The sequence below is a fragment of the Pyricularia grisea genome, assembly GCF_004355905.1.
Source record: "Pyricularia grisea strain NI907 chromosome Unknown Pyricularia_grisea_NI907_Scaffold_7, whole genome shotgun sequence".
NCBI lineage: Eukaryota > Fungi > Ascomycota > Sordariomycetes > Magnaporthales > Pyriculariaceae > Pyricularia > Pyricularia grisea.
The window spans coordinates 3,419,038-3,437,417 of record NW_022156720.1 but is presented as its reverse complement, the minus strand read 5'-3'; the positions used below and the strand labels follow the sequence as shown (position 1 = coordinate 3,437,417).

The following is an 18,380-nucleotide window of genomic DNA, read 5'->3' as shown; positions in this document are numbered from 1 at the left end:
CCCCCCCCCCCCCCCCCCCCAAATAAACAAGTCATGGAACGTGTTTTTCAACTTCCAAACACAGAGTTTTATTTTACAATTCCATTTTCATCTTTTATTTTTGTCCTTCGATTGGCTCTTTCGCTGCTTTTGGCTTCTATTGGCTGTATGACTGTTTTGTACCTCTCTTCTTTCTCCAGCCCGTCCCCTTCGTTTTGGGCGGCGCAGTATTGTAGCTGCTCTGTTTCTGGGAAACAAGACAATGTTGGTGTTGGTTAATGAATAAGTAATCAGGGACCCCGCGATAGGGTACATTGCAGGGAGGGGATTGAAAGGTGTCAATTTAGGGTGGGAATGTATGATTTATTGGTATGAAATGGCTAAAAATAAAAACATGGAATCCGTGATGAAGTGTAAATTGAAATGGAATAGTCGGATTTACCCTGGGCAGGACGGATCCTGTTGATAATTGATAGCGTCGTATGTTAGCCACGACACCGTGTCGGGACTCGGATGTGAATTTGTTGATGCTGACCGAGCATTTTGTGCGTGCTACAAGTGAGTGAATAATACGACCGTGACAGCGTGGCTACCTCGGAAAACGTCAAGGGAGTGAAGGTGGCGTGGTAACTATTAACTTCAAATAATATATTCCGCTTTTCCCGAATAACTTTATTCCACTTGTTTATATCGACCCCAAACCTCGCGTCCAATTAAGCCTCGAGTTTTGAGCGATTAACTTTTTAGAATTGGCCGATACAAGGCCGAGAAACCCCGCGTTTGAACACATATTTAAAGAAATTGTCACGCTTGTCTTGCGCAGGTTCGCTTTCGCTTACCAAGCACTCCTTTGCTCCGCTGAATTAAGTTCTGGGTGGAAGATGATTGCAAACCGATCGATAGTTAACAAGCAGCGTACCTGCCATTGGTTCACTGAGAGGGCGTCAGGTTCGCTAGATCGCGAGAACGGGGCTAGTAAAGGAAATCGAAACCGGTTTATGAAGAATAAATCAGGTTTACTTATGATGACACGCTTTCTTCTATGGAAATTGTTACCGCATGGTTGATAAAGATGCCAGTACTCTAGATAGACACAGTGGTACATGCACGTGTATAAAGCCTCATTCCTTCTAACGGGGACAAAACGCGATCCAAAGTACTCCGTGCTTTTGGCAGCGATATGAACATATATCCTGCTGCCAGGGCCCACGGAAGCGGAGCAGCAACAGTCTTTCGGTACAATGGCGGTAATTTATTCGTGAGAATCAAGGGCTGCGCGGGAACCAACAGTCCCGGCAGGATCACTAGCCAGTGCTGCAGATAGACTCAAGACTGGCGATAGGTAGTAATATAGTTTATTAACTGACCCCTTTCAACTGCTTACGATGAAGCCTGGCTCCCGAAAGCTTAAGGTTAGAGTAATATTTTCAAGGTTTATAAAAGCAAAATTACCAGGATTGTCCCCATGCAGATGAGAGTTTAGCCACTTGAATTGTAATGGATTGGCTGCAGGGAACGCTCTGCAGATAAGGTTATTGGGTGGCATGTACTTGTCGCAATGCCTACTGTATGTAGGGCCGCGATGAATAGACTCCATGATTCTTTATCTGACCTCCAAAATAATCCACTTGTTGGCCGGCCAAAGACTGAGTGTACTGGGTACTACGATTTACAATCGTATTTGCAGCGACTCCTATTTGCACTGGGTATTTTACTGACAGGGCAACGTTATCGATCACTCACGATTCGTTATTTAACACCATGCCTCAGCGACACAATATATGCGTTCACTGGGTACTACTACCACCGCCAATACCACTACCAACACCACCCAATAGTTAGGTTTAGCGGTAAAAATTAGTATTATGTCCAGGAATGTGACCAAAGAGGTGGCGATAATTACTTTTGAAGATTAGTACTGGCTGGATCCCCAAAGGGTGCTGGCAGGGAATCGTGTGTGATAGATAAAGTAGCAACACATTCTATAACATACAAATATGGTAATATAGGTACGAAGAGGAGCATACTATGGTATCGATTTGTTATTATTACTCGGTGGATCAAAACCGGAGGCCTTGTAAAAAATCGTGAATGTTAATTAACGTCCCTATAACATAACAAGTCATGGAATCATGGGGCTGTTCACAGCAAAATGGAGGCTTATCTGACCGGGTTCAAACTCAAGAGGAAAACCTTGCCGGAGCCCACTTCGCTTCCTAGGGACTAGTGCTACGTATATTCTGGATCACTAAGCCACGTAAACTCCAGTCAGTGGGTCAATTGTTCTCCAAGGGCATCCTAGTCGACACTGTCGGTTCATGCGAAGGGCGGTTCTGGGCGGCAATTAAGCTCTCCCGACCCCACGATACGTCCCTACTGTACAAACTAAATCTCCCAGGTATGCGCTGTGCTTCGTGAGAGGTCTCTCATTTCGAAGAATGTTCCAGAGACGCTCGACTGTCTTTCGGTCATTGTCTGAACGGTACGAAAAGAATATGGTGAAAGGCCCCCCTGAGGTTAAGGAAAGAGAAATGTAATGTTCACGCAATACACCGCAGACGGAGTGGTTTTGGAAGAGAAAACAGTGAATGGATTTATGCGCGTAACTGCTAGCAGCGCGTGGTTAAGCCCCTTTTCTGATATCTGGTGCGGGACATCCTGTTAAACGACAGTCCCGGCAAGGCGACGCCTTCCGCCTGTTTGATGCAGTATTCTTAACTCAACCTAGCTCTGTCTCAGATTATCAGATCAAGAATTTACCTTTTTCTCAACCATGCTTGAAATGGGTGATGGCTGGTAGCCAATTGAAAGAATCCCAAGATACTAAAAGAAGGTCTGCCTTTTCAATAGCGTCGTCTTTCTGCTGGAGCAGAGCAAAAAGTTCTTAGCAGCTTTTGTTCCTTTTTCTCTCAGGCAGCAGAAATTAGTTCCATCGTCGTCATCAATGGAGTTGTAAAAGGAGGATTGGAAGCCCGCAAATTTTAGCGGGATAAGATTGCTTCTCAATGCCGAAGTCTAGCCGGAGCATCACGAGCTGAAGAGCAAATTCACGGTCTAAGCTGTTGGGAGAGTCTTGGCAATGATTGGACGCGTAACCAACGTCTACGAAATACGAAACGATGGCCTGGCAGTGACATAAGACACTGGACTTCGCCCCGTCTTCAGAATGCAGATTTGCCACTGTCGAAATTTGAAAATGCTACGTCCCCTATTCTTAAAAGTGGTGACAATGAAACTCAAGCTTCAGTGGTAGGTAAATTAGATTGCAGACTTCAGTAGCAGCCAGCGATCCCGCCCACGATCCGACACGCCAAAGCCAGCAGACCCTGACTTATGGTTCGGTGTTCGCGTGCCGGCAGCCTTAGATGATAGTCATGGCATGGCGGCCTGTTTGTCCAAATGTGGGAAAATGTGGAGGTTCGGCTACCGACTCCATGGGAATGCATACCCGCGCGTTAAACTCTATTGCGCGCAGAGCTCCACCCCTATCCCTTCCACTGGGACTTCGCCGCCACGACGGAAGTTCCGAATGCGGTTATAGTCGCCGTCCGGATTCTTCGGTCGCTCTACGGCGTCTCCTAGTTACCCATAGGGGATGATACCATCTGATTCCGGTGCCCCCGAATAGGGGCATTGACAATGATAGTACTACGGGCAAACCTTTCTGGACACGAGAATCTTATCCATCCCTTCGGCGAAGATATAAGACCACAACATCCGTCTTGAAGTTGAGTTTGTTCTGGCCTTATCCTCATCCCCATCATCTCGGAGTAACACATTCACTCAATCCACTCGCTTCCTAAACATTTCAACTTCAGTCATTTTTTACACATTATAATCGACTTATTCTACAACCTCGAATCCGAGTATCCCAAGCCGTCAAAATGCAGTTCTCCACCATCGTCACCATCCTCTTCGTCGGCGCTGCCGCCGCTTTGCCTGTAAGCAGAATAACCCAAGGCTCATCACAAACTCATCCATATATGTGGTATCAACCATCAACGTTCACAACTGACTCTACTTTCACACTGTAACAGCAAGCAACCCCCACCAGCGTCGCCAATACCACCACCAGCGCGGTCCCTACTGCCACGGCGACTTGCAGCCCCGGCCCCGTGGTCGAGTACACGGTCCAGCCCGACGACAACCTGACTATCGTGTCGCAGAAGCTCAACTCTGGCATCTGCAACATCGCCACGCTCAACAACCTGTCCAACCCCAACTACATTGTCCAGGGCAGCGTGCTCGAGGTCCCGACCTACCCCTGCACCATCGACAACATCTCCTGCCTGGCCAAGCCCGGCCAAAACAACTCCTGCGCCACCGACGTTGCCTCCACCTACACCATTGTCTCGGGCGACACCTTCTTCCTGGTTGCGCAAAGTTTCAACCTGAGCGTAGATGCGCTCCAGGCCGCCAACCAGGGCGTCGACCCTCTCCTGCTCCAGGTCGACCAGGTCATCAACATCCCGATCTGCACGAACTAAGCTGGGTTTTGCTTGTGGGGTTTTCGAGGGAAGGGGAGGTGTGGAAGTGAGAGGATTAGTGCTGTAAAGGTACATGGGGGTACATTACGGATAGACGCGGCAGCAATGCTACTATAGTGATTCAATAATTAAGCTTTTTGCAAACAACCGGGGTTTCATCGAGCTTGACCAGTTGTAAGCCCAGCAAAACTGATAAGTGCTCTTGGTGCAGATGATAGGTATCCCATATCAACCACACGTCAGAAGCGAGATCGTGAGATGACGCGAAGAGGTGCCGTTGATCCCGGCTATGGGCGCAGCCAACCAGCTCCCCGCGTCAATTCAACGACTCGAGTGAATGAGAAAACAAGGGGCGGATCCGGTGTCTCATGTTTCTTTTTTCTTCTCTTCTATCAAGACGGCCTTGGCACAGCAAGTACAGTAAGACTTTACTCATCCGGTGTCACTGAGTTGTTGACATCGAGGCTAGATTGCTAGAATGTTAACCTTGCCTTTCCAACCCATCGGAGTGACGGGGGAAACATGTGAGTAATATTAAAAGAGCGTGTTAAGCAAGGCATACTTCGCAGCGGGATTGGGCAGCATTTGCCGGCAGCCATGGCGAAGCAAAACCCCTGCGGGCCGGGCGCAGATCTACTACCACCTGGGCAAAATCGGACGCCGAGAGCACCGTTTAGGGCTAGCGACGAATCCAGGGCCCCATGCTGTGCCACCCGCATGCGACCTGTTGTCAGACTGCCATGGAAAATGAACAAATCACATCTCCGGACAGGTGTTTTTTTTTTTTTTTAAGCATCTCTTCGATCCCGCCTCCCAATGTAGTAGTCAAGAAGGATGGGTGGGGGGGAAAAGGATCTTGGCCCGCGTCTTTTTAGTCAGGCCGCTGTACCGCTTTCACATCACATCGGGGATACTGGTTACGAATGGGGAAATCCTCGGCCGTGATCGGGTTTCGCGGCCTGACTTTTTAATCTTTTCGTGCCCCCTCTCCCATTTTCCGTCTTTCTGTATTCTGTTCTTGTCCAACTCCCAACTAGGCGTCCTGCCGTCGATCTGAAATTGAAGATTCGGCGCTGTTTCTCTCCGTGGTTGAACCAGCAATGAATCTGCATCCGCGCGCAACCAGCTGGCGGTCGGTATTGTTTGTGGTCGCGACATGTTTTGCTTCCTGCCAAGCTTTTGAATGGCAGGCGAGCCATTCGGGTAAGCCATTGTCCACCAACTAAATTCTGTTTGGCGCAATGCATTCACTTTGCTGACTTTCGGTTGACAAACTACTGCAGTTGCTATCCTTGGGAACTATCTCTATATTCACGGCGGAAAGACGACTCGACCGGTAGCTGGAGAGGATTCGGGCTGGACACCAGGTATGTTGCGCTCACAGCTTCCACCGAGTGGGAGTTTCGACTCGTATTACCTGAGAATCAATAAACAAGAGAACTCACGTCAACTTGGTACAGACAATACAACATGGGCAATCCCGATAGATAAATCTTGGAGTCTCGGGTCGGGCAACTTTGAAAAATACGCAATCGAAGATCCGGACTTTGTGTCAACAGCAAAGCCAGCCATGTGGCCAGACCCGAGCGGGACGCGCATGTACACGTGGGGTGGGAGCAGCATTGACGGAAATGCCAACAGAAACTCGAACGAACCACGACTTTCCACGTTTATTCGGGAGAGTGACACTTCGAGTGAGGGAAAATGGGAGAGGGGCCAAAAGAAACCCGAAGCGTCATCTGGCCAGAAGCTCATTCACAGAACACACCTCGGAAGCTGGACTAGCTGCAACGGACTGGGGTTCTACATGGGCGGATACCTTCACTCGGCGACCGACAACTCAACCGAGCTCTGGGGGAGGAACAAGCGAGCGCTCCCGGGCCTCATCGTCTTCAACATGACCGACGGGACGTGGGCGAACCAGACGGCAGACGACTTTGGGCAAGGGGCCAGGCGCGGCACCCACCTGGACGGCTACGCCGTGTGCCTACCTACTCTCGGGACCAGAAACCAAGGGATCGTGGTGTTTATGGCCGGGCTTCAGGGTACGATAAACGACGATGGAGACAACGCAGACGTGCCAATGGACCGCATCACCTTTTACGACATTGGGACGCGAACCTTCCACACGCAAAAGACGACGGGTGCCTACACCCCGGACAAACGCAGGAGACGCGGCTGCGCAGTGGCAACCACCGACGCCATCAGCAGCAACCGTACCGGCGGGTACGAGATCTTCATGTTTGGAGGCGTCGGCATCACGCCCGCCGACCTCTGGATCCTGACCGTCCCGGGCTTCCGCTGGTTCCAAGCCCCACCCACGGGACTCCCGACGACGGCACGCAGCAACCTGGACTGCGCCGTGGCCGGCCGGGGCCAGCGGCAGATGATCGCCGTGGGCGGCTACGACGAGAAGCAGAGCGACGACACCAATGCGTGGACGCGCCAGGACGACTGGCCGAGGAACATGCAGGTGATGGACCTCACGAGCCTCGAGTGGTCGGGTGATTACGCCGCCGATGCGCTTCCGTACCAGCCACCGGCCATGGTGGCGGATTGGAACAGGAACGGCGGCCTCGCCGGTGTGCAATGGGATGACCCGAGCACGCGAGCGCTCTTTGCGGATGTTCTCGACGGGCGCCCTGGTGATGGCCAGCAGGGTGGTAGCCCGCCGGGTGGTGGGCCAGCCTCGGGGGATCCATCGTCTCCTGCGGGCACGGGCGGCACGAACGTGGCGGCCATCGCTGGTGGTGTCGCTGGAGGAGTAGCGGCCCTGTTGATTGCCGCCGCGGCCGGGTTTTATTTCTACTGGTACCGGCCGCGACGACGGCAAATTCGCGAGAATGCTGTCGAGGCCCCTGGGGATGGTCAGTGGCACCAGGAAGTCAATGCGGCGCAGCAGCCTCAGAAATACCAGCACGAAGACGGCGTCAAGGAGATGGTCGGTAGCCCAGTGGCACAGGCGGAGCTTGAAAGTAGTTGCACCCCGTCGGTGCATGAGTTGGACGTGTACACGCGACGGCATGAACTTGGGTGATTAAATCTACGGATCCTTGACACATTTAATAACGAGCAGGTTGCGATTGAAAGGGAGAAGGTCTGGTTGATGTCACTATTCGTTGTACATTTCCCAGGCCACAATCTCCCCCGTCGCTCATCATCATTCGAAACAAACTACGTAAACCTAATATACGTAATCATGGACAACCCCGACAGTCCCAAAGAAGTAAGCATCAATCAGTTTGGGGTAAACAATAAATTGAAGCTAGGGGTCGTCGGCGGTAAACACCGAGTCAAGCTTTTTAGCCAAGGGAAGTGACAGGTCGGCGCGTTGAAGAAGCGAAGAAAACATACCAATTTCCACATTTGGCAGAATCGTCGAGTCCAGATTCCCGAAAACAAGGGATAGTGAACCGTGGTTGTATTTTGCGGACTTGCCTCCTCCGACGTCCAGGGGTGCTTTGGTAGCACCAGCTTGAGGTGAGATTTGGAGGCGGAGGGTAAGGAAACCGATAGGCGGAAGATCTTGGGGGGTGCGGAGCCATTATAGTCAATATGAAAACGAATCGAGGCTAGATCTGGTTCAAATTTCCCCAATTCCCTCACGGTGGCCCTGGCAGTGTTTCCATTACGGGCGCTTCCTCTCCGTGTTAATCTACCTGCAATGGTATAATGTGAACCCCTCTCCGGGAGGCGAATCCGAAAATTCCAACATGCTCAACCTCAAACTAGAAACCAGCGCGGATTCTACTGACTCTAAATCCCATACAAAAAGGCCACGCAGCCGCTCAATGTTCGTCCGATGACTTGACTGGTTTCTTGTCCGCCCACCGTCACCACACCAAAAGAAAGAAACACCGTCAATCGAGACTCTGCAAAATGAAGTCTTTCTTTGCCCTCGGCGCCCTCGTCACCGCCGTCGCCGCGCAGGCTCCTGCGTGGGCGCAATGCGGTGGGACCGGCCACACCGGCCCGACCACTTGCGTTTCGGGGCATTCGTGTGTTGTGGTGAACGAATGGTACAGTCAATGTCAGCCTGGAGCGTCCAACCCTCCCGGTAATGGCGGCGGCAGTGGTGGTGGTGGTGGCGGCAACGGCAAGTTCACCTTCTTTGGCACCAACGAGGCCGGAGCTGAGTTCGGCAGCGACACTCTCCCCGGTACCTGGGGCAAGGAGTACACGTTCCCAGAGACGTCTACCATTGATGTTAGTATTCCCGTACCTTATTAATTCATCATGTCTTTTTTTTGGCAAATATTGCTATGATTTATGACAAAAGCAAAGCTGACCAGCCTTCTCATGATACACAGACCTTGATGAGCCAAGGCTACAACACCTTCCGTGTCTGCATGGCAATGGAGCGTCTGGCAGACAAGGGGCTGACGGGAGCCTTTAACCAAGCCTACCTCCGCAACCTGACGACAGTAGTCAACCACATCACAAACAAGGGCGGCTGGGCGGTCATCGACCCGCACAACTACGGCCGGTTCAACAAGAACATCATCACCGACACCTCTGCCTTCAAGACCTTTTTCGTCAACCTTGCCACGTCCTTCAAGAGCAACAACAAGGTGGTCTTTGACACCAACAACGAGTACAACACCATGGACCAGGACCTCGTGCTCCGGCTGAACCAGGCCAGCATCGACGGTATCCGGGCCGCCGGTGCGACGTCGCAGTACATCTTCGTCGAGGGCAACGCGTGGTCGGGAGCCTGGTCCTGGAACACGACCAACGACAACATGAAGGCCCTCACGGACCCGCAGAACAAGCTCGTCTACGAGATGCACCAGTACCTCGACTCGGACTCGTCGGGAACCTCGCCAGACTGCGTCAGTGCAAACATTGGCGTCCAGCGCATCGTGGGCGCGACCGAGTGGCTCAGGGCGAACAAGAAGGTCGGCATGATTGGTGAGTTTGCAGGCGGTCCCAACGATCAGTGCAAAGCCGCCGTCAAGGGCATGCTGGACCACATGAAGCAGAACAGCGACGTGTGGATGGGTGCTCTGTGGTGGGCTGCTGGGCCTTGGTGGGGTGACTACATGTATGGGTTCGAGCCGCCTTCTTCGACGGCGTATGTCTACTACAACAGTTTGTTGAAGACATATCTGTGAGGGGCGTTGGATGATCAGGTATGTGAGTGGTTGGTGAGAGTGTAAAGTAAATGTTTTTATCGACACTTTGAGGCCAAAAACAAAGGTTATTCACCTATGCATAAGTGTGGTTCTGTCCAAGTTTCATCACCGTGGAAATGGAAATGTGAAAAAGCAAGTGAAGTTAAAACAGGAAGGAAAAACAAGAGGAAAAAAAAACATAGCACACCAGGGATTTCCCATTGGTCACACACCAGAAGACTAGTCCGACCCTTACCAAATCGGTACGAAGAGAAAGTCGTTGATTTTGGGATTCGCGGGGTCTCAGATCAGACACCCTCTGCTCCCTTTGCTCCCCGCCAAACCTCCATTGGCCGTCTCATTGACGGTTGCTTCAGCTTGACCCATTCGCCTTCCAATTGAATGTCCATATCAGGTTTGCTCAGTCCATTGCGGTAATACATTTAAGGCAGCCAATTTTTTAGAGGGATGGGATGATGCTAGCAAGTGTGGCGCAGCACGGGTAAATGAATCCCCCTTAATTTCTGGTTCTATGGTTGTTAGCGCTTGTCAGACTACTGCGTATGGATACTGGGTAGGTATCGCACTGGGAACGTTTTCAAGTCTCGCATTACCTATAGGACTGTGGATACAGAAGTTAAATCACGGAAAATCGCGCTTGAAGGAAAAATGTGACAAGAGATTAGAACTCAAGTAAATTCTGACAACCCCCATGACCTTGATGTTATGCAGAGACTTGCTTTTCACGGCATCTCCCAATAATAATTGACGGTATACAGCGCAAAATAGAAATAGCTCTTTAGTAGTGTTTTCTAGGTGGGCATTGCATGAGCACGAGTCAACCAGGCGGGTGGGCAGGTAGTAAAAGATGGCTATAAATAACATAAAAAAAGGATAGGCATGGTAACTCCAGGTAATGGCAATGTACAGGAATACAATATTTAACAAGAAAGAACGAGCTGCTCTCCTTGGTAGGGTGAGTCTGTGCTACTAGTATCACTTCTCTCGTTCTTTGCGAAGGCATTTTGACAATTAAGCCGATTTTTGCAAAGAAAACAAATACTTTTTGAATTCTTCCACCAAGTTTTCGCTACTTGACACTATCTAACAACAGCGAAAATGGTCTCTTCCAGTTTGATTTGCTCAATCCTTCTCATCATTATGACTGTGGCTGCTAAGAAGACACGGGCCGACGAGTACAATCCCGGAGAATTAACTGTCTTTTTCAGACCGCAATTGGACATAAGGACAGAGCGGACAGCTTCTGCTCTGAAAAAGTCTTTTTTGACAGTAATAAATACGTCCAGTTGGAAGAAGGATACTGGCTATGACGAGTGGAAAGATAGTGAGGATAAAGATGGTGGATGGCTTAGAAGCACATCCAAGCAAGTTGATTATGTTCTAGCAACAAATATATTGAAGCAACATGGCTTCAAAGAGCCAGTGAGATCTTTTATACTCGGCAAGTCGGTAACTTTCTTGTACATGCAAGATAAGTACGACGCTCCTGCCCGGTAGCCAGCCTAATATCTCCTGTATATGATTTGTCATTCTCCTGTCATTATATATAGAAATTAAAAATTACTACCCGCAGATGGACAGAACCCAGACTTGGACGGGAATATTAATAATGGCAGAGCTGAAAATGTATAAAGTAGATATACGTACCCCCGGCCACTTTTCCAATCCACCCAGCTCCCACGTACAATTGCAACGCCAGTGGTACTTAATTTACCTTGAACTACTCAGAACTTCATTGATTTATCCTCCTAGTAGATCCGGGGATTAGTCTGCTTTCCCCACGAATACTATACCGCCGATCAGCCGCTGCTTTTCCCATTATTACTGTGACCATTCAGAAGCTGGAATCACCAAACCCTACCTAACCCTGACCGTTGACCAAAGGCTTCCCAAGAGCAATATTTTTCATCTTTTCTTAGCGTCAAGCAGCGCCTCGGTTTATTTTCCCTCTCTCTCCTCGGAGTAGAATGGTCGTCAACACGGGCCGATAAACCGGCTTCCGTGCTATGCTCAATCTTACGAGCATCCTGAGTTTCAGAAGACACGCAAACAGCAGGCTTGACGACACCGCCAGCGTCAGCTCAGAACTGGTTACATGAAGGAATTATAAAAAATGCCTAGCGTGGCGCAATAGTCTGACATCACACTGAGCTAAGTTATGAGCATACTTTGAGTATAGGGGAGCAAAAAAGGCTACCTACCTCGCTTAACAGAGATGAGTTCACGGTACGGAGTACTGACTATCTCATTGTAGTCTCCTAGTCGAAGCTAAGAGCATTGACAAGCCGTAAGCAGTGAAGCAGTCCGACAACCTAGAATATGGGTACCATATAAACTGACAAAATGGGGATAAATACCTGGTCGTGTTACAAACTGGATGAATACGTATAATAGCTTATTTGGTTAGAAACAATGGAGCAGGGAAGGTAAAAAAGAGTAAGACATTGCTTTATACAGATACGGATATGCGGCTTGCACTTCTCGCCTCTCATTGAATCCAAGACCCATATCTGCCTGCTTTACTTTCGGGGCACGAAGGCTCGAATGTTAACCCCAGATCCATTATTTACATCCGGAAAGTCATATTTCTCAATTTGGGTACTCATGTCATTCCACAATCTCCCACCCCAATATCAGGCAGCCATAATCTCCCGCACAAGCGCAGCATTGCTCCCATCTCCAGGAAACAGCCTCTCAACATCCCTCACCAGCTCCACGGCCCGATCGCTCCTCGGCTTAATGTCGAATGCAAACTTCACCGGCTTATCAATCAGCCCACGAGTGCCACCAATCGCAGGCTCAATCACGTTGCCATCTGCATCCCTAGCCTTGTTCATATCGAAGACAGCAAGCATGCGGGAGATGATAATGAACAGACTCTCATCCGCCAGGAACCTGCCAGGACAGACCCGTCTCCCGTACCCAAAGGCATGATCCTCTGGGTCCGGCTCCGAGCGCGGCGCAAGGAACCTCTCTGGATCAAACAAGTCCGGCTCTGCGTACACGTCCGGATCGTGCAGAAACCACCAGATCGATGCGAGCAGGTATGAACCCTTGGGGATGGTATAACCGCCGTAGGAGAGAGCCTCGTCGGTCCTGTGGGGCACGGCCATGGGCGCAACGGGGAACCAGCGTAGCGTTTCCTTGACCAGGGCGTTGACGTAGGGCAGTTTCCTGCGGTCCGCAAAGAACGGTAGACGGTTGCTGCCGACCACGGAGTCGATCTCGGCCTGCGCCTTGGCCTGAACGGCCGGGCGCAGCAGCATGGCTAGGACAAAGGCCTGTATGGAGTTTGCAGATGTGTCGGCACCGCCGCCGTACATTACAACAGCCGTGTTTTTGATCACGCTCTCGATGGCGGGGTTGAGCGGCCCGGACTGCGTATACTGGGACACCAAAGAAGAGACGTAGGAGAGGTTGTTGGTGTTGGTGGACATTTGGGACCTCACAAAGTTGTAAGGGACGTCAGTCGTGTGCTGCAAGATGGCCGCGTACTCTCGTGCGACCTTCTTCCAGTGTGTAAAGGGAAGACCTTCGGGCAGGCATTCCAGTAGGGGAAAGATATCGACCGCCCAGGAAAGCAGGCTTGCGGCCTTTCCAAATACTTCCATCGTGTGGTCGATAAGCTTGACCAGAGGATCGGGAGATGAGGGAGAGATTGAGTAGCCATATGTTATTTTAAGAATGATGGCACCAGTTACACTTTGTTTTTGGGTTCTCAGTCAAGGGGACTGGAAAGAAACTACATGAACAAAGGGAGACATGGACTTACGCTGTGGTGTGCTCAACCAAACCCAGGGGCTCTTCCAGAATCTTTACCAGAAACCGTGCACTTTCGCCATCGAAAACTTCTCTGAACCGCGCAGCAACAGTCTTTGTCCCGAGCTGCTGATGCACCAGCTTTCGATCCAGCTTGTAGCCAGCATCGTACTGTTCTAGATTCAACAGCGACGTAAAGCCACAAATCTCCGCAAAGCGCATGTGCGGCCGCCCCGAAGTCTTCATGGACGTCTTGTCGAGAAGGTCCACGGCGGCGCGGCGGTCGTGCAGCAGGATTAGGGGCTGGCCCAGGATGGTGACGCTGCTAATGGGTCCATGGGAATCCTTCAGCTTCAGCCAGTGCTTGTACTCCGGTCCGCTGGGCGGCGGCAGGTCAAGCAGGTTGCCTAGCAGGGGCCACGGGGTCGGGCCCGGGGGTAGTTTGCGTGGGCGCCGTAGGTGAAAATAGGCAGCTATGCCTACCGCAAGGGCCAACAATGCTGATAGCATTGTTTTCAAGCGTGTCCAACCTACCTAATTACCTTTTGAATTTTTGACACGCTTTGAAACAAGCTCCTGTTTAAGCAGAACCTATTGTTAAAATCGCGCAGGAACTTGGAAGAGGCTGGGCTAGCAATGCGGAAGAGTCGAGCGGACGTATCGATTTACACACGCTATCGAAAATGTCCCCGCATCGAAAATAAGGTATCGCCTGCAGAGGGTTCAAGCCACATTCTTCTTGCGGTGAACAGATCAGGGTTTGTCTCGCAAAACTCAGGTGGGGGATAATACGTTGAGCGAAAAAGCAATACTCCAAACTGTGGGACGATTTAGTCGGCCTCCACCAACCAATAAAATAGCTGCAGATTGGACCCAGATGAATGTTCCCCATTGTGAATGAACGAACACAGCAGTGCTACCTGACGCCATCATCGCAACCAGAAACGTATGACTTTCAAGATCCTTATACAGTGGGCCACGAAGAATATCGAGAGAAGTAAAGACTTGCAGGAATATAAAGCCCACCAAGATGATCATTTTCAATCCACGATGACGTTACAAATAAATTATTGTAACCAATCACATATCGACATTGGGATTTTCAAGGTTCCAATCCGTATATTATTAATGAAAAGGATAAATCGTTTTCATAAATGCAACGTGTGGACGACCGGCGATACAATGAGGGACTGAATATCAATCCACGCCCTATAACCCCCAATTATACTTACTACGAGGGCAAATTTGCCATTCGTAGTATTCGGAAACCTTCAAATCGATGCCCAGCTCATTCTATTACTAATCTCAGTATCTATGTATAGTATACCTCCCAACATTTCAAGGGCCTTTTTCGTTGGAACTATTTCTCTTCATATTTTATCCGACTCTTTGCTACATTATCGTTTAAAAAAATAAGTCATGTTGAACCACTTGAATCTGCAGGACGGGCATGCCAAGGAGTTCATAGATGAACCCGGGTCAGGATTGAGCTGAACCCCCTTCAGAAATTCTTTGACCCACTCTTTTCTGAAGGGGGTTCAACTTTTTAAAATCCACTTTAGTTGCACTAGCTTTCGGATACTTCAACGTGTTTATTTCGGACAGTTGATGCGGAATAAAATCAGTTCGTTTCCTTGACAAGGTATCTACGTGACTCGAGCATTGTTCTGTTCCAACACGTCTTCCCTCAGGATGTGGCCCACTCTCGTCAACTTCATCCAAAGTGGCAGTGTTGACTGAGGCATGTTGAAAGCAAATTACTGATTGTTAAAGTTTTCTTGGCCGAGTTATCTGTTGTGAGCTTATGCTCGCTCAACCAACAGGAAGCCCAGGCTGCGTGTCAAAGAATTCACGAGGGCTGTTCAGGAGTTCAATGAGGCGCATATCTTTAAACTTCATAGTAATAGAGGAGTTACATCTATGGAAACAGTGCTCCACGGGCTCGATCTAGATACTGTTGACGGAAAAGCACCATGAAACTACCGTATGTTCGTCATGTCACTTTTTCTCTATGTCGATTTTGTATAAAAAGTCCTCCCAGGAATTGTAATAACTGCGAAATCCGAGTCAAGCCCCCTCTGAAGAAACGCACCCACGCACTGCAAAACCGCCACTTTAAAGGCTTGATCTAGCGCACGCGCGTGGGGCTGAATGAGACCATCAACAACATGGCGCCGGGTGACCAGTTCCGCGACGTCGAGACGATTCTGACGCAGAGACCTCCCGACTCTAGAAATGCAAGTATAAGCAGATCTTTTAGTGACAATTCGTAATGGTATACTGGCGGACTGTTTTTGGCTCGTTGCCTTCCAGGAAAAGATCTAAACCATCAAGATCGACAGACCAGCATGAGGGTGCCTAACAGCTACTAGTGAAGTGTGTGTAGGTCCAATTGAAGTGTCACAACCTCCACGCTGTGTCTATAACTAAGTAGGTTCATGCGACAAGCGGTGCCACCACAAACGCGCCACCTGTAACCCAACGTTAAATCTCGAGATTCATAACTTTGGGCGCTTGGGGATAGGATCCAATATACGGTAGGTTGTTGCTATTATATAATGCTGAAGCACTGTGCTGGGAGGCAAGGCGGTAATTGATGGAAGCAAATAACGCCACGGGCATTTACTTGTACGAGCCTGACTTGATGAAGCCAGAGCAACACAAAAACTAAACTGGATAATTTTCCCAAATAAATCCCTATTAATAGATTTGATTGCGCAGCGCATACGTCTCGGTCCAAATACCGTCGTAAAGCCATATAGAAGTCACATTCGCCCCTTCTCGCCGTCAGATGATCACCGTCGAGGAGGGAGCCGTAGAGCCTGACCCGGTGGTGACGGTAACGTTGTACGTCCGCAGGAGCTTGGAACCGCTGCTGAACACGGACACGTAGCCTTGGCGGCAATCGACCCCCCAATCCTTAAGGCCAAGGTAGCACTGGGCAACCCCTGTCGCCGGGACGCTGTAGAAGAAATTCTCGCATTTGGGTAGGGCGTCGCACATTCCTTGGCATTGGGCCGCGCCTGTGGCGAAGTCGTTCTTGGGACCAGGGCTGGCGTTTAGGCCCGGGATTATGACCACTTCGTCCTTTTGCTTGGCGGTGTTGATGCAGCCCGGGGCCTTGTCCTGGTAGACGAGGCGCTGGTAGACCCTGACGGTGCGTACGGTGGTTGACGGTGCGGCGGATGATGTTGTTGTCGTCGGCGAGGTGGAGCTGAAAGTAGACGTGGTGGAAGAAGTGCTTGACAAGGTGGAGCTGGGGCTGGTGGTAGATGTGGTCCCTGTACTAGAAGATGTCGAAGAGCTGGAGCTCCCGCCCGAGGCCACATGAGACGATGAGGAGCTCGCACCAGAAGCTGAACCAGAAGCAGAAGCAGAGGCCACGCCAAAGTCAGTCCGGACATACTCGTATCCGACACTGAATCGATAGCGTTTATCTCCGCACTGCAACCACTCCTCGTTCCAGGGCTGAACACCATATGCGCAGTATATCTTCTTGAGGTTAGGGTCGCCAATACTTTTGCTCTCTTCGTAGTAGAAAAAGGTGCGGCACCCGGGGTAGGCATCGCAGAGCGACTGACACTCTGCGAGGGCCGCTTCCCTCTTGTCTTCGCCCTGGATGTTGGTTTGTACTCTTTTGTCGGCGACGATGTAGTTGCAGGCAGGTGATCCAGGCGCCAAATCCCGTTCCTGGTAGATTCTAATGCCGGCGGGAGAGCTTGAAGGGGAAGTCGGGGTTGTGCTTGATGCAGTGCCGGAACCGGATGTGCCAGTTGAGGCGGCTGAGGAAGATGTGCCAGATGTGCCAGCCGGAGAAAATGCGGGGGTCACGGTGGTTGAGGAGGCCCCGGTGGTAGTGGGCGAAACAACTGTGGATCCCACACTGCTTCCTGACGACGAGGCCGTACTAGTAATCGAAGCACTGCCAGTGACCCCTGCGTTGCTACTCGTTGATGAAGGACCCGAAGAACTGGCTGTACCAGATGATCCCTGAGAGGAAGACGCGGCCTGGACCGAACTCGACATCGTGCTCAACGAGAGTTGGGTACTACCGCTCGCGGCTGCGGAGACCGACGGGATGGAAACATCATTACAAGTTCCAAAGGGGCTCTGGCAGCCCACGCCGCAATAATCCTCCGAGCCGCCACACCAACCGTAGGAGCTGCAACAGTCACCAAAGCCGGAGCCGATGCAGGTGACGCCTTCGCCGCAGGTCGCATCCTCGCTGACAGTCAATCCGGAAGCAGTGGTGGCGCCGTTGCAGGTACCAAAAGCGGATTGACAGCCACCTCCGCAGTAAGCATCACTCTGGAAAAGTAATTGGTAAGCATTAGCATATTGGAGGAAGAGTTCTTCTGAGTGCGGGTGGATGCACTTACGCTTCCGCACCAGCCGTATCGAGAACAGCAATTGCCAAAAACGGAGCCCTGGCATGTTGCTCCGCTGGCGCTGCCGCAAGTTGCATCTTGCGAGATCTTAGCGACAGCGACGCCAAGGACCGGGCCGGCCAGACCCAGTAGAATGCTCAAGGCAGCACCTGTCTTGTACATGGCTATAATATTTATTGTAAAGAATGACAAGGGTAGGTAAGGCAGGTAGGCCGTTGCTAGTGGGAGTGATGACCGCGAGGATGCACTATGGTCGAGCTCTTGGCAAACTCTTGGCCTTGCAGGGCATGTTGAAGTTGTATTTATCTCAATTGAAGAAAGGGGTCAAAACTAGGGCTGATTGACCCGTGGGGTCTAGACCCAGGGGTTGAGCGTGGACGGTTCCTCGAAGGTGTACATCGAGTGGGCTTAGCGCCCAAGCCACGCGATCTGGTCAATTCGTTGAAATTAGTTCGATATGCTAGAGGCTCAGCTCATAAACTTGCAATGTTAGTCCTCCTTCCCGGCAAAGGGATGGTGGCCTGGACCTGAGTTGTTGACGTATATATATTTTTTTACGTCGGATACCACGCCGTATATTGACGGAAGAGGGACCAGTACGCGCAGCAAACATTTAGGAACAGAATAAGACA

The 18,380-nt window shown here is 50.6% G+C and overlaps 5 protein-coding genes across 5 annotated transcripts; 3 read left to right on the top strand and 2 right to left on the bottom strand.

Annotated features, from left to right (window-relative positions):
* Nucleotides 1-3,863: 3,863 nt before the first annotated feature.
* PgNI_10048 (uncharacterized protein) lies at nucleotides 3,864-4,466 on the top strand (the record flags this gene model as incomplete). The annotated part of the gene is made up of 2 exons (XM_031130027.1): nucleotides 3,864-3,920; nucleotides 4,017-4,466. The coding sequence occupies 2 exons, from the start codon at nucleotides 3,864-3,866 to the stop codon at nucleotides 4,464-4,466; spliced, it is 507 nt and encodes a 168-aa protein (XP_030977637.1).
* A 1,033-nt stretch (nucleotides 4,467-5,499) lies between these two features.
* Nucleotides 5,500-7,668, top strand: PgNI_10047 (uncharacterized protein). The gene is made up of 3 exons (XM_031130026.1): nucleotides 5,500-5,669; nucleotides 5,750-5,833; nucleotides 5,927-7,668. The coding sequence occupies exons 1-3, from the start codon at nucleotides 5,567-5,569 to the stop codon at nucleotides 7,501-7,503; spliced, it is 1,764 nt and encodes a 587-aa protein (XP_030977634.1). The 5' UTR covers nucleotides 5,500-5,566; the 3' UTR covers nucleotides 7,504-7,668.
* Nucleotides 7,669-8,111: 443 nt separating this feature from the next.
* On the top strand, nucleotides 8,112-9,674 carry PgNI_10046 (uncharacterized protein). The gene is made up of 2 exons (XM_031130025.1): nucleotides 8,112-8,672; nucleotides 8,777-9,674. The coding sequence occupies exons 1-2, from the start codon at nucleotides 8,346-8,348 to the stop codon at nucleotides 9,578-9,580; spliced, it is 1,131 nt and encodes a 376-aa protein (XP_030977633.1). The 5' UTR covers nucleotides 8,112-8,345; the 3' UTR covers nucleotides 9,581-9,674.
* Nucleotides 9,675-12,234: 2,560 nt separating this feature from the next.
* PgNI_10045 (uncharacterized protein) lies at nucleotides 12,235-13,870 on the bottom strand (the record flags this gene model as incomplete). Its single annotated transcript, XM_031130024.1, has 2 exons — nucleotides 12,235-13,303; nucleotides 13,374-13,870. 2 exons carry the CDS (start codon nucleotides 13,868-13,870, stop codon nucleotides 12,235-12,237), a joined length of 1,566 nt encoding a protein of 521 aa, XP_030977636.1.
* Nucleotides 13,871-16,147: 2,277 nt separating this feature from the next.
* On the bottom strand, nucleotides 16,148-18,024 carry PgNI_10044 (uncharacterized protein; the record flags this gene model as incomplete). The annotated part of the gene is made up of 2 exons (XM_031130023.1): nucleotides 16,148-17,668; nucleotides 17,740-18,024. Coding segments are annotated over 2 exons (1,806 nt in total), but the record flags the coding sequence as incomplete, so codon positions are not given.
* Nucleotides 18,025-18,380: the final 356 nt, after the last annotated feature.

Excerpts from the sequence above, each read along its gene's own strand:
- PgNI_10047 (XM_031130026.1), top strand. The coding sequence starts at position 5,567 with ATGAATCTGCATCCGCGCGCAACCAGCTGGCGGTCGGTATTGTTTGTG. Across the intron at positions 5,670-5,749 it reads ATGGCAGGCGAGCCATTCGG|TTGCTATCCTTGGGAACTAT; the intron begins GTAAGCCATTGT and ends AAACTACTGCAG. Across the intron at positions 5,834-5,926 it reads GGATTCGGGCTGGACACCAG|ACAATACAACATGGGCAATC; the intron begins GTATGTTGCGCT and ends AACTTGGTACAG.
- PgNI_10046 (XM_031130025.1), top strand. The coding sequence starts at position 8,346 with ATGAAGTCTTTCTTTGCCCTCGGCGCCCTCGTCACCGCCGTCGCCGCG. Across the intron at positions 8,673-8,776 it reads CAGAGACGTCTACCATTGAT|ACCTTGATGAGCCAAGGCTA; the intron begins GTTAGTATTCCC and ends CATGATACACAG.